Source organism: Lepisosteus oculatus, chromosome 6, assembly GCF_040954835.1.
Source record: "Lepisosteus oculatus isolate fLepOcu1 chromosome 6, fLepOcu1.hap2, whole genome shotgun sequence".
NCBI classification, from domain to species: Eukaryota; Metazoa; Chordata; class Actinopteri; order Semionotiformes; family Lepisosteidae; genus Lepisosteus; species Lepisosteus oculatus.
The window spans coordinates 3,998,061-4,010,977 of record NC_090701.1 but is presented as its reverse complement, the minus strand read 5'-3'; the positions used below and the strand labels follow the sequence as shown (position 1 = coordinate 4,010,977).

Sequence of the window (12,917 nt, the reverse complement as noted above, 5' to 3'; positions counted from 1 at the left end):
AAATTACATGTAGTCTTGACCTGAGTGTCAAGAACACCCTGTTTTAGATGTGTGCTGCCGAGTCAAGGGTTAATGAATTACACATTACTCATTTTTAAATTTTGCCACTGATTTAGGAAAAAAATTCTTTGGACTATTACAGTATTTGATAATGACACTCCTGCACTCTTAGATGCAAATGAAAGTAACAGTACTTTCCTTTTAGTTTTGGTAAAAAACATAGGTTTGCATATACCTTAGTAACACACTTCTCTACACATTTTCAAACAATCTTAAAAAGGTTTTTAACAGACCTCTGTTGAACTTTGATGTAAGTTCTATAATAAAACAGTGAGAAAACTTTACATTAAATGTTTAATTTAATGCCAGATAACACCATAAGAAGAGGTTCTTTTATGTGCTTTTATTATTCTTGATTAGGTTCTCAATCTGACCCCTGCTGTCTGTTTCACATGATTTTATTCATTTGTCCATGTTGCTGTTTTTGTGGGGTGGAGAGTGAGGGGCTGTAAGGCAGATGGTAAGACCACATTTACTGTACTGCATCCTTCTCTTTGTTCATGGGAAAATGAACGAATATGGAACAGAATGTGAGACTCTATGAGACTAAAGGTAGACATTTTTATTGTACTAGATCCCTATTTTTATCTATTCTGTCAGTTTAACTGAAATGTATTGTAAACTTCATACATTAAGAAAAGGTGTATAGCTGTGCATGGAAAACCTTAAAACTGTATTAGTTTTTTTAATTAAAAATGCCATGTTTTGTTTATACATAGCTACTATTGATCTTTAAGGTGTATTCTTTTTATTTCTTTCTATAGTAATAAAAATGACAATTGTTCATTATATGATTCATACAGAATGCTATTTTAGAATATATGTTTTCATTAAAATATTGTTCATTTTACTAAGCACCGTGTACAAAACCTACTGGTAAATAAACTAGCATTTGTTTTAAAAATTTTCACCAAATCTTTTGAAACAATATTCATATGGTAAGAGGAGATGCATTTTAGTAATTGTGTTTTAACAGTTCCTGTACTGCCCAAGAGTACATGAATGTTTGTAAATGAGAGAAGGCCATTCAGCCTATACAGGTCCTTTGGAGTAGGACAGTAGGTAACTACTTCACGGATATTATCCAGCCTGAAAGAAACACTGATATTGGCTTTGACAACATAACAGAGCTGTTCTGTGTGCCAAAGTGGCTCTCATTCTCAGTTTTGCAAAATAATATACAATACAATGTCTAATACACTTACAGTGCCAACTGAGTCAGGACTGACACCTCCATGATGAACTAAGCACAGCGTGTAACTTGTGATAATCACAGAGTTCGTTTTAATCGGTACGAGCTGAATAAAAAGCAGTAGTATAGGCAAAGGTGGAATCTAGTTTTCAAGTTTTCATCACTGATGTCTTCCCACCTTCAGAAAGAATGTGCCCTTCACATATTCATACATTTTAAATATGAAACATTTTAATTTCTTCAAAGGCCCGTCGTGATAGGAGCTGTAAAAAACAAACTACAATCTGGAGCAGTTCGGAAGTCCCGACAACTCAGGATGAATGAAAAATACTGATTCATATATCTGTCAACGAATATAAAATGAGACCGTATCTGACATTTCTGCTCTTTATACAGTATGGCTTGAATTGACACCAAAGAATTATGTCTTTCTCTTGCCTCTTGGACTTCCTACCTTTAATTAACGGGGTACAAATGCGACTGCAAAAAACAAGTCAGTGTGTACTGCGCATGACAACAGAGCAAACCAGGAGTTCTGGTACCCCTCCTTCCAGAGATTTCACTGATAAGAAACTGGGCAACCTTGAGCTTTTTATTCAACATTTTTACAAAGTTCATTCGTCTTCACAGTGTCTGAACTGGACCCAGCAAACCACGATTTTACTTTTTTTAAAAAAAAAAAACAAATGCACATTTATACATTTTTAATGTCTGCCTGTAACTGGAACTGTCACTATGGTTCATGGGGTTTCTGCAACATCTTCATACCAATTCTCCCCAGCATTAGAAGACTGTAGAAGGAAAAAAAAATATTTTAGAATATTGAGAATATATATTCATCCTTCTGAATATACTGTATATGAACTTGCATCGCCTTCAGACTGGATGAAAACTTGTACTACTGCATAAACCGCATCTTGTTCACAAACACATCACTACCGTCAGCTCAGGGAGGCCCAATCCTGGTCTCAGAGGCCTAAACACCTCCCGATTTTCACTCCCGCTAAACTTAGTTATCAGACGGAAGCTTCCACTGAAATAACAAGTTGCTTTTTTGGAATATTTGCAGGTGATTTTATCTTAAGACATGAAATATTTAAAATGCAACATTCAACATGTGGGGTGGCCAAGTCAAACAGCTCATATCAGTCCTATAACTAAATCCACGGGGGTTCAATTCTGATACTCGGAGCTGGGTAGGAACACAAACTACCAGGAGCTGGACCGGGGAGCCCTGCATTAACTGTTAACACTCTACAAGGTAGCTGAAAGCTGCGTTCAAGCGATATGCTCTTATCTATGTGTCTGTGACTTTCCGGACTTTATGGGTGACACTTTCGATCGTAGAGCAGGCTAAAGTCTCGTCTGATTTGTGGAACAGAAACATGTTTCAGAGCTACAGAATAAAAGGCACAGCACTGGCACAGTGCAATCTCCCACAGTGCGCTGCCCAGCGTTTGTGTGAGAAACATGTTTTATTTTCGCACGTGCAGCTACACCTCCACTAACAGAAGCAAAGTGAAGCAAGTCAACTTAAAAATAATGTTCTACTGTCACAGTAAAGATCCAACTATAGTTGCAGAACAGATGCAGACTTCATAGAGCTAACACTTCCCTTTCCTTTGTCCACGATCAATGCATTAGCGATGTTGATTAATAGCAATTGCTATACTGCAATGACTCACCTTGCCCCTGCAATGAGCCCAGCAGGCATGAACTTCCCAGAATTGTAAAATCTCATCCCCATCACTCCTGCCAAGGTCCCTGATGCAGCTATCAAGCAAGAATACAGAAGAGCTTCATTACTGAAGCAGTAGCGCTGCCTTGTCACTGCTTGCACATTTCACTGTAAACCAGACTTTAACCATAAGATTTTTCTAAGACACCTTCAGCATGTGGTGCAGCAATCGGCCACCCCAGTCCTAGACACACCTTTGATCAATGGCTAAAGCACAATAATCATGTTTATTTAAAATGACAATTGACCCTCTTAAGAACTTTCTGGCACCCTATGACCAGATAAGAAGAACCTAAAGCTTAATTAAGAAAAACTCCAAAAATACTACGTCCTTAATTCCCAGTTTTACTGTTGTCTCAAACAGGTTGATTTTTTTAAAGAGATTAAATTCCTGTGAATAAGGGAAATAAGATCTCTCCCTGAAGAGCAGGATCCTGATGGTTTCACACTGCATATACATTTAATCTGTAACTTTGTAAAGACATGTAAATTTAAGGGAATATTGTGTAACCAACTATGTAAAGTATGGTAAATAAACCAGATTTGGGTAACATTTATATACTCAATAGTGTATATATTTTGCAAATCATCTTACTCGCCTTTTAATAGATGTATTTTTTCCCCAATACAGAAGACGTCTTTTGGTGCAAGAATGCAAACACTACATTTTTAATGCTTCCCGGCATATTAATCTTTGTATCAGGCACGTGTATTCACCAAAAGTTGACTCAAAGATTAATCCCAACAGACAGCGCAAAAAAAAAATGTGTTGATGGTTTTGCACTAAGATCAGTTCCCAATTCCATAAAAAGCAGACGTAGGCCGATGTTTCTTACCTAGAGAAATCCAGACATTCTTTGGATTGTGTGACATCTGGTATGCCCCCAGCCCTGCCAGGCCTCCAAAGACCAGACCAGCAGCCAAGGAAGGAACGCTGCCTGGAGAGACAGGCACTGTCACGGGAAATGTACCCAGTGTCTCTCAGCTCTCCACCATCTCAGCAAAGTCTTGACCGACCAGGCAATTTTGCTATTTATATCCCTATTTCTTCAAGGGGTTGTGAGACAGTTGTGCGAGATCTACCGACAAGCCTCTGAAGACGAGGCCTTTAGTTCCTGCTGAGTTCTTAATTATGTAAACGAATCGATAAGCTGTTGGAGCAGTACATGTGTTTCAGGCCTCTACTGAGTGATGATTTAAAGTTGTGCGTTTAAAATGTGCCATGTCAAGAAGCAGGGCCTGCCACGCATAGACACAATCGATTATTTACTATTTTATTGATTGACATTTCAAAGTGCCTAACTGATGCATTTGAGGCAACAGACTTCTTTACTTAAGATGAGAAGACTCCTTTACTTAAAATGATGTTAATAATTAAAATGATGTAGCAATCGATTATATAAATATGTTCATATATCATGCTAAAGTGTAAAGAATTACATTAAACCTTGATTTTTTAAAAAAAACTTAACAGCCTATATGCAACCATTTTGGCCAGTGGCACAAAACGAACCAGTTCTATGAGCTCCTATTCTAAAGCAGCCTGACGTCCCCCTGCAGCCCTGTGTCCAGACTGCGCCAGTTAGTTTCCTCCTTGTTCACTGCAGCAGTACAGACTGTTTTTTTTTCTATTATCCGTATAACTCTTCTGCTGAAAAGAGCTCAGTAACCTACGTTACTGTACGTTGTCAGCACCCCGTCCGATATTTCCGAACTTGAAAACACTTCACTAAAGTTTGTTTGCCGGGAGAGATAGCTAGTTTAACTACATGCACATCCGTACTGTATATAATAGGTTCATACATCCAATCATCACTTCACCTGCTTTCACATAACCGATGATTCCTCCCGAAGTTACAAGGGCAGCGTATCCAAATCCAATCCAGTCGACAGACATGATGAATTAAACTAGCCTGGAAAAAACACACCAGCGCTCATGATGCGGGCATGGAAAAGAAAAAGCAGTTACCTTCATCGGCGCACTTTCACATACAGTATATATACATACGCGACTCAGTTACCCGATATATGTCTGTTCTGGCTTGAACTAGCGACAGAGGAGAACATACTGTCTTGTCTTTTCACCTCTGTGCAGTTTCAATACGCTGCTGCATATATAATCTCGCCATTTACTGCTACTCCCTTCGACTGGAGAGGCAATGTGTTGCCAGGCTTTATTTGATACTGGGACTGCTGTAAATGCAAAGCGTTTTTGCCAATTAAAAAGCCAACAGAAAATTCACATTTTGCTCCTTGAAAAATGAGTAATAGTAAATCGACAATGGTACATGGACACCGATTATTTTAACGAAACTGCGTTATTTCGTCTTGCGTAGAGGAAATTACACAACTACTGCCCTCGATTTTTTTTTCTTTAGGATTAACCTCGAAAAACACCTTGATTAGGTTACCGAACAACAGGAATAAATAAAACATTTCAGAAGTTTGACTTGAATCTATTCGAATAACGCTTTTTTTTGTACTCCACCTTTATACAAGTTACATGAAATAAGACGTGAAGACCTGCCTGTATTTAGTACTAACCTTCTGCAGGGAGCAGGGCAACACGGCACAACAGAAAAGGAGCTGCCGAAAGTAACACGGAGTCGAAATAGGTCTGCTGACAAAACGTTATGGGGCGACCGGGTGTGCCGTACAGATAACTTAGTTCCCAAAAATGCTGAGCCATGCAAACAGATAAACGTACTGAACCTTTTGTGATAGATATTTTTTTTCTCTGTGCCCCAAAACACGCCGCCCAGCACAAAAGCGTAGTGGACGCTTCAAACTCTGCGACTTGTTTCGGTTGTCCAACTAGATATGAAACCCGGAAACGGCTTCAGCCAGGAAGTGTTGCCAAACACGCGGAGTTGCTATGGACGGTAGTAGTTCAGGTGGGTAGGTGCGTCAGCATGCGTAGGCTGCAAAGGAACACGTAATAGGTTTATTCCATGCTGAAAAAAAGAAGAAAGAGAACACAACGTTTCGGCCGTGGAGCCTGAAGAAGGCTCCACGGCCGAAACGTTGTGTTCTCTTTCTTCTTTTTTTCAGCATGGAATAAACCTATTACTTGTTCCGTTGCTATGGACGGGCGAACACGTGCTTCTATACTTCCGGTCTCTCCGTGTAATAACAGTAACTTTGGCACCCTCAGCGTTCACGGCTCTGGAAATCCAGAAGCTTTTAAAGTTGTCACAAGAACCGGAATACCACGTTTCAATTTCTTGATTTCATCTAACTATATTTTAAGGCATGTAAGCAAAGGCTAATTACCTTTAATTAATTAGGTTAGGTTAATTAGGTTAATAAGGAACAAGTAATAGGTTTATTCCATGCTGAAAAAAAGAAGAAAGAGAACACAACGTTTCGGCCGTGGAGCCTTCTTCAGGTGTCTTTTAAAGTTGTCACCTAAAGTTGACACCTGAAGAAGGCTCCACGGCCGAAACGTTGTGTTCTCTTTCTTCTTTTTTTCAGCATGGAATAAACCTATTACTTGTTCCTTTGCAGCCTACGCATGCTGACGCAGCTACCCACCTGAACTAATTAGGTTAATTACCCATTTGAAAAAAATATTCACACTTATAAAGTCATTGATTTTAATTTAAATACCAATAAATGAACAAGTCTGTAATGAATAAGGGGACATGTCAAAAACACACAATGTACAGACACTCGTGGTGTAATTAAAAGCCAACATGAGAACAACATGCTTGCTATTCATCAATGAAAAGTTTACTTCATGCGAGTTTTACAATTTACAAAAATAACTCTCTTAAAAATCTAGTTTTCCATCTCGTTTTTCTGACAAAAGCGCTTAGAACAGGGGGTGTCCAGTCTTGGTCCTGGAGGGTCCTAAGCCTCTCTGAACAGTTCCTAAACATGGGAGAAGCGAGTAAATTGGGCCAATTAAGCCAATAATGTGGTGAGGTTACTATGAGCAGAGCTGGAATGAAGACATCCAGACACACTCTCCAGACTCTCCAGAACTCACGACTGGACACCGCTGTCTTAGCATTCGGGCAGAAATGAGCAAATGCTGGAGCTTTACAGAAGCTCTGCTCAATCATCACAAAAAACGACAAAGTTGAATTTTATGGATGTTCCTGCTTCTTCTTCCTTTTGGAGCCATCCGTCTTTCTCTTCTTGGCAGGACCGTCACCGTCTTCAACTTCAACCACTTCTCCAGGGCACGCCGGCCTCCCCTTCTTTGTCTTGGCAGGTGTGTCTTCTTTTTCCCTCACTGTAAATAAAACCCGAGACCCCCAGCTGGTTAGAACAGCCCCCCCGCGAGGGTGTCGTCACCACTCAAGATTGTTCTGTACTATTATCCATCCACCCGTTTCCACTCCGCTTTCCCTGGTGAGGGTGGTGGCCGCAGCAGGCCGAGCAGATCAGCCCCGACCTCCCTGTCTCCGGCACCAGATTCCAGCTCCTCCGGGGAGCCAGCCGAGAGAGAGAATCCCCCCGGCGTGTCCTGGGTCTGCCAGGGGGTCTCCGCCCAGCGGGACGTGCCCGGACCAGCTCCAGCGGGAGCCGACCGGGGGGGGGGCATCCGAAACGAGATCTTGCTCCTCCCGATCTGGAGGAGCAGCGGCCGAGTGGCAGGCGCAACTGGAAAGGACCTAGACGGACTAGACCCTGGTAATGCAGCACTATTGTTCTCATTATCAAGAAATTAAATTGTTTTACTTAAAAGTCGGATTCATCTTTGGCACCTGCGGTAAAACTGCAAAAAAAAAACAGCAATACCTGGAGAGGAAGCGGTCGCTTCTTCCCGATTCAAAGTCCTTTTCTGCGAGCTGCTCTGCCACACATCCAGACACGCCAGCCTGGCGGTGGTGTTCACTTCGCCCAGCAGTACTGGGGGATCCTTCATCTGCAAGAGACGGGACGCCTGGCTCCATGATTGTGCCAATGAAAGGGCTCTTCAATCAAGTGTTGTTTCAACCACATCCTCACCAATTCCTCATCAGATAGAGGCTTATCTCGGTGATGGGATGCCAACCCAACAGGCTCACAAAGAAAGTGACAGTTTAGAGAAGCCGGACAAAACCTAGGCAGACAGGTGCCCATGGCTGTAGTCGAACCCAGACTCCCAGGACGTGCAGAAGTTGCAGTTCTAACAGCCAGGCCATATGAAAGGACCCTGGGTCATACCGCCACTGGTACATGATTTGACAGGAGTAGATTTACAGTTCACTGACATAAATTTCAGAAAGACTGCAAAACCAGCATCTATAGATAACAATTGCCTTACCTGTTCAAGGTTAAGTTTCCACATTTTTATGTACCCATCATTGGATGCAGATGCAAGGATATGACGGTCATCTACTGTAAAACTGGACAGGGCTTTTACTCTGAAGACAAAGCAAAACCAAAAAGTTTTCTTGTTTCCATTTCTTTAAATATACAGAAACAGGTTCATCATAATAATAAGCAATGTCTATTTTAAGTAACAACTATAAAAGCAACTATCTCAAAGTGCTTTACGATACCTACAAAAGGACAATTCACAATAAAATGAAAGTCAATCAAAAAAGGTAGAAAAAAGCAGATGTTGAACATGAAACAATGACAAAGAAGTCCTGAACTCTGGGGTTCAGTTTCGCAGGCACCATGAGGAGCGGTCTGGTTTATAGATTGCATGGATTTGGAAGGCAAAAGTGGGAAACTTTCAAAATATTTGATCTGTATGTAGAAGTCTTCTGCCTCATCAAAATGCACACCTTAACTGCTAACATTATTCAGTATCTACTTATCTGTTGAAAGGTCTTAAAAGATTAGTTTGTTCATCTTATGAAACAATACAAATGAAGGTGTGTGAAATGTTACAAGAGAAACGTTACTATACCTGTTCTCATGGGCCTTAAACTCGCTGAGACACACTCCAGAGTCCGTGTCATACAGCCTCAAACACTCCTCATCCCCAGCAACTGCAACAATGGAATTCTGGGGGACAGACAACAGCACATTGTTACATGAACAGCATTAAATCTTTAAGAATGATTCATGACCCCATCAGACCTGGGGTTAAACTATTAGGAATTAACTTAAAAAATAAATTCAGGGCAACGTCAAGATGTATTTTTCAAATAAATCAGAATGTAAAATGACACAGCCTTCTAACTACATTAACACGCTTATTCTTTTGTTCCCCTGACGATCTTTCCAATATTTATGATATTTCACCAGGACACCCAAATTATCTGTTATTAGAAAGCTGCTGATTTCTGGTAGGGGCTACAGCAGCCTGGAGCCTGTCCAGGAAATGCCGCCTGGACAGGGAGGATGGTCCCTGTGGGCACACAGACACACCCATTCTGCACAACTAGAAAAAGACATTTCCCTCAAAATACAGCACTTCTTACTACTTACTGTCACAAACTTAACCGAGGAGATCCTCTTTTGATTTAAGATTGCTCTCGTTACTGTTGCTGTCTCCAGGCTGTAAACATCTATTTTATTATCTGCCACCACCACGTACTTGTCTCCAGCCGGTGACCACAGAACAATGTGAGCATCTGGAAGACAGTCCATCACACTAGTTAATGCAAGTAAGAAAACCGCACAGCAGGTGTAACAGCTTCACCGAACAGCTCAATCTGTTCTTGAACATATCGGAGACTTAGGCCCAACACAGCTGTAAATGAACCTTTATACATAAGCATAATTCAGAATGAACGACCGAGATCCAGCTGTCTGAACACATCTGCATTAAGCGACTGGAACATATCTCCATTTTCCTTTCCAGCGTGAGTACGCTCTTGAGCAAGTACTACTCATCAGGTAAGAGCAGAGTGAATTCCGAATATGCAGAAACACTTACTTTCTTTTATGTTTTTGATGAAAGCTGATCGGCCATCTATTAGATTCCACGTTCTGGAAATAAAAAAAAACAGCATGGGCAAAATAAAAGGCAAAACTCAAAGTCATTCTGATGGAACAGAAGGAAGAGACATACCTGAGAGTTTTGTCTGTCCCCACTGACAGAGCAAGTTTCCCAGAAGGATGAACTGAAAATGACGATACCTGTCCCCTGGAATAAGGACACATCCAGTAAGTCTTGGCATTTGCACGTTTTCATAACCATGTAATCAGCTCACAGGAATCCACTGCTTATAGGTGTACGCCTTAATTTCAGCCTGTTTCTCGTCCCAAAATATTTATCCGAATACAGTACATAGTTTTATTAACATAAACATACCTCAGACCTCTCTATCGCATATTACATGACTGCGTCGGTTACTAGCCAGAATGCTGACTTATTTAATATTACAGGAATTATTATTATTGTATTAATTATTAATAATATTATATTGCCGATGGATTTGTTTTTGTTTGATATGCATAGACATGTGAATTTTATGTAGTTTCAGAACAGTAGTAGAATAACAGAAATCGGCGCGATCTCTGCTCCACCTCTTCGGCTTCTTCAAGAACTACCCTCAATTAATATTAGTCCTTCAATGACCAAGTGGGATGAAACCAGCGACTATAGTAACACCTGCTATTACAGTGTCATTCGCACCTGTTTCTGTACACCAGTAACTGATTCATTAGAAGCAGTTCAGAAAACAATAGGAGGGCAACAATTTTGGACCAAGTCAGGAAATCTTCTTCATTCTATTAAAAATTGTACATTTAGAAGATTATTTTGAAAACTAAGGCACGGAGGCAGAATACATTAAATTAAATAAAGGATTCTGTATTGTTCAACTAATTAAGAACTGATTTGGGACAAAAAGAAAAAGAAGGCAGAAAGGTACTCCAGATCCAGGAATATGAAACACTGCAGCAGGAAAAACTGTCGCTGAGTGTTCTTGTGTGCTGCTATGCTGCACAACATTTTCTCTTCTGACGTCCAAAAGTGCTGATAGATGAGGTCAGGAGACAAAACGTGATGTTTTTACTCAAGATATACTTGTATTAGAACACGAGAGAAGTTCTCAAAACTGAATTACTTGACAGGCAATTCAGATTCAGTATCCTTACACTGTGAAAACAGATGACAGTGACACACCCTTCAGAAACTTACTTGTGAGCTTTAATAGACTGTAAGCATTCCCACTTCTTAGTGCTCCAGATACAAATGAGTCCATCCTCTCCACCGCTCAGTAAGTGGGAACTGCCATAAAACTCTAGACAAGTGATGGTGCCTTTGGGAATTAAAAAAAAATGAGGTTCTTTGACAAACTTCAATGCAGACTTATTTCCTTTGACAAATCAAACATTTACCTTGAGATCTAATCATTGTTTAACTGACAAACCCAACCTTCTGTAAAAATACAAATAGCAATCTATTAATACCAACCAGTACAACTTCAGTATAAATATTCACTCACTATACACTGCAAGTGTGTACAGTGATTTTTTTAGTGCCTGGATGAAATTAGGTATTACGACATAACAGACAGAAGCAGGATTTGTTTACAACATTCCCTGCAGTATTCACAAACATTACTATCAGCGTTTCACCATCCTAACTTTCCACACATGGACTGTCATGAAAAAACATGTTAAACCACAAAGATAACAGTGAGGGATTCAGTACCATCATGGTGCAGCAAAGCTCCATGTTCTGTCCTCTTTTTCATGTCATACAGACAAATGGTTTCATCCCGGCTACCTGTGGCAATAAACTTTTCATTTGTCGCCACCACAGATAAAGACGCAGAGTGAGCGTGGTGTGTGAAATCAGCCACTGTCGTCCACTTCTGCAAAGCAAGAGCAGATTCAAATGTTCAATGGAGTGCAACAGAAATGCCTTGCACGTTCATTTGGGAGGGCATCAGTTTATATCCTCCCTGAACAGGGGTTTAAATCACCCCATAACAGACTTGGGCAACTTTTGAAGAAAAGGGGAAAAAAAAAGAAAGGTTAACACATGAAAACCTTTTCGCATCATAGGGGCCTAGAGAAAATGATATAGTTAAACATTTGCCTCTAGACAGCAATTGTCACCCTGTAAGGCTTTTGGTCCAATCTGGATCGTCTACCATCCTGTAGCCTGATCTTGTCAGATTTCAGAGCTGAAACGAAGCCGGCCCGGTCATGACTGGGACAGAAGACCTCTGAGTAAGGTAACTCTTACCTCTGGTACGGAATTTCCGAACCAGCACCCCAGTGTATTGTGTCGGGGGACACTGGGCTGCGAGAGGGACCTTCCTTTACATGACAAAAAAAAAAACCCGAGACCCTGACTAACGATGTCATTAGGTTAATCGTGTTGATCCTGGTGTCCCGTCTAAAGTCCATCACGGACTTGCACACCACAGACACCCTAAACCTAACTGGTGATTTAAGTGATCAGGTCCCCACCTTATCTGCTGTGTAGCGCAACCTGGATGTAAACCGATTTGAGTTCCTTAGAGATGAAAAATGCTCTAGACATCCGGTGAGTTATTTTGTTCACTGGTTTGAGTGAACTGTAAAACCAAGCTAACAGAAAACTACCGTACAATGCTTCGAGCCTTTTGAAAAGCACCTGTAGGATGAATATATAATTATGTATACTACAAAACCTAGTTGGCATGGCTCCATTGCATGTGTTAAACCTAAGAGCTACAGAACTGAAGTGCTCTAAAACAATAGCTCAGTGATCATTCCCATAACCCACATGGAAAGGCATATGAAAAAATATCAATATTTGATACCTCTTTAGTTGTCTCCACTCGATATCCAAAAGTAATTTGCTCGTAGCACCCAGCTACCAACACCACAGCAGGATCCATGGTGAACAGCCCACGTGTGCGCACTGTCTGGGTCCTTCCCAGCAGCTACGCCGAGCAAGCGACCGAAGTGCTGCCTGTTTCATTATAGACACGAGAAAATTAAACACTTTAATTAAACCGTCATCCATCTGTCATTTTTAATTTATATATTCATTACGGGTTTTTCTATATCTGAAGAGAGTCTAAACGAAGGAAG

General features: G+C 40.7%; 2 protein-coding genes across 4 annotated transcripts; both read right to left on the bottom strand.

Annotated features, from left to right (window-relative positions):
• Positions 1 to 1,830: 1,830 nt before the first annotated feature.
• Positions 1,831 to 5,784, bottom strand: tmem14ca (transmembrane protein 14Ca). Of its 3 annotated transcripts, none has more exons than XM_069190889.1 (5): positions 5,703 to 5,784; positions 4,812 to 4,903; positions 3,827 to 3,928; positions 2,938 to 3,025; positions 1,831 to 2,043 (listed from the first exon to the last, which is right to left on the bottom strand). In XM_069190889.1, exons 2-5 carry the CDS (start codon positions 4,885 to 4,887, stop codon positions 1,986 to 1,988), a joined length of 324 nt encoding a protein of 107 aa, XP_069046990.1. In that variant the 5' UTR covers positions 4,888 to 4,903; positions 5,703 to 5,784; the 3' UTR covers positions 1,831 to 1,985. The 3 variants fall into 3 exon arrangements, with proteins under 3 accessions (XP_069046990.1, XP_006634531.1, XP_015210364.1); XM_006634468.3 differs by lacking the exon at positions 5,703 to 5,784 and adding an exon at positions 5,479 to 5,688; XM_015354878.2 differs by lacking the exon at positions 5,703 to 5,784 and adding an exon at positions 5,535 to 5,688.
• A 785-nt stretch (positions 5,785 to 6,569) lies between these two features.
• Positions 6,570 to 12,769, bottom strand: pak1ip1 (PAK1 interacting protein 1). The gene is made up of 10 exons (XM_069190882.1): positions 12,644 to 12,769; positions 11,542 to 11,704; positions 11,026 to 11,146; positions 9,952 to 10,026; positions 9,817 to 9,869; positions 9,366 to 9,511; positions 8,842 to 8,939; positions 8,248 to 8,347; positions 7,740 to 7,866; positions 6,570 to 7,230 (listed from the first exon to the last, which is right to left on the bottom strand). Exons 1-10 carry the CDS (start codon positions 12,719 to 12,721, stop codon positions 7,082 to 7,084), a joined length of 1,110 nt encoding a protein of 369 aa, XP_069046983.1. The 5' UTR covers positions 12,722 to 12,769; the 3' UTR covers positions 6,570 to 7,081.
• Between the last annotated feature and the right edge of the window lie 148 nt (positions 12,770 to 12,917).

Coding starts and splice junctions, on each gene's coding strand:
- tmem14ca (XM_069190889.1), bottom strand. CDS start 4,887: ATGTCTGTCGACTGGATTGGATTTGGATACGCTGCCCTTGTAACTTCG. Junction 3,929..4,811: donor CATCGGTTATGTGAAAGCAG/GTGAAGTGATGA, acceptor CTGTCTCTCCAG/GCAGCGTTCCTTCCTTGGCT. Junction 3,026..3,826: donor GAATGTCTGGATTTCTCTAG/GTAAGAAACATC, acceptor CTTGCTTGATAG/CTGCATCAGGGACCTTGGCA.
- pak1ip1 (XM_069190882.1), bottom strand. CDS start 12,721: ATGGATCCTGCTGTGGTGTTGGTAGCTGGGTGCTACGAGCAAATTACT. Junction 8,940..9,365: donor CCTCGGTTAAGTTTGTGACA/GTAAGTAGTAAG, acceptor TCTGTCCCCCAG/AATTCCATTGTTGCAGTTGC. Junction 7,867..8,247: donor GGAAACTTAACCTTGAACAG/GTAAGGCAATTG, acceptor CGTCTCTTGCAG/ATGAAGGATCCCCCAGTACT.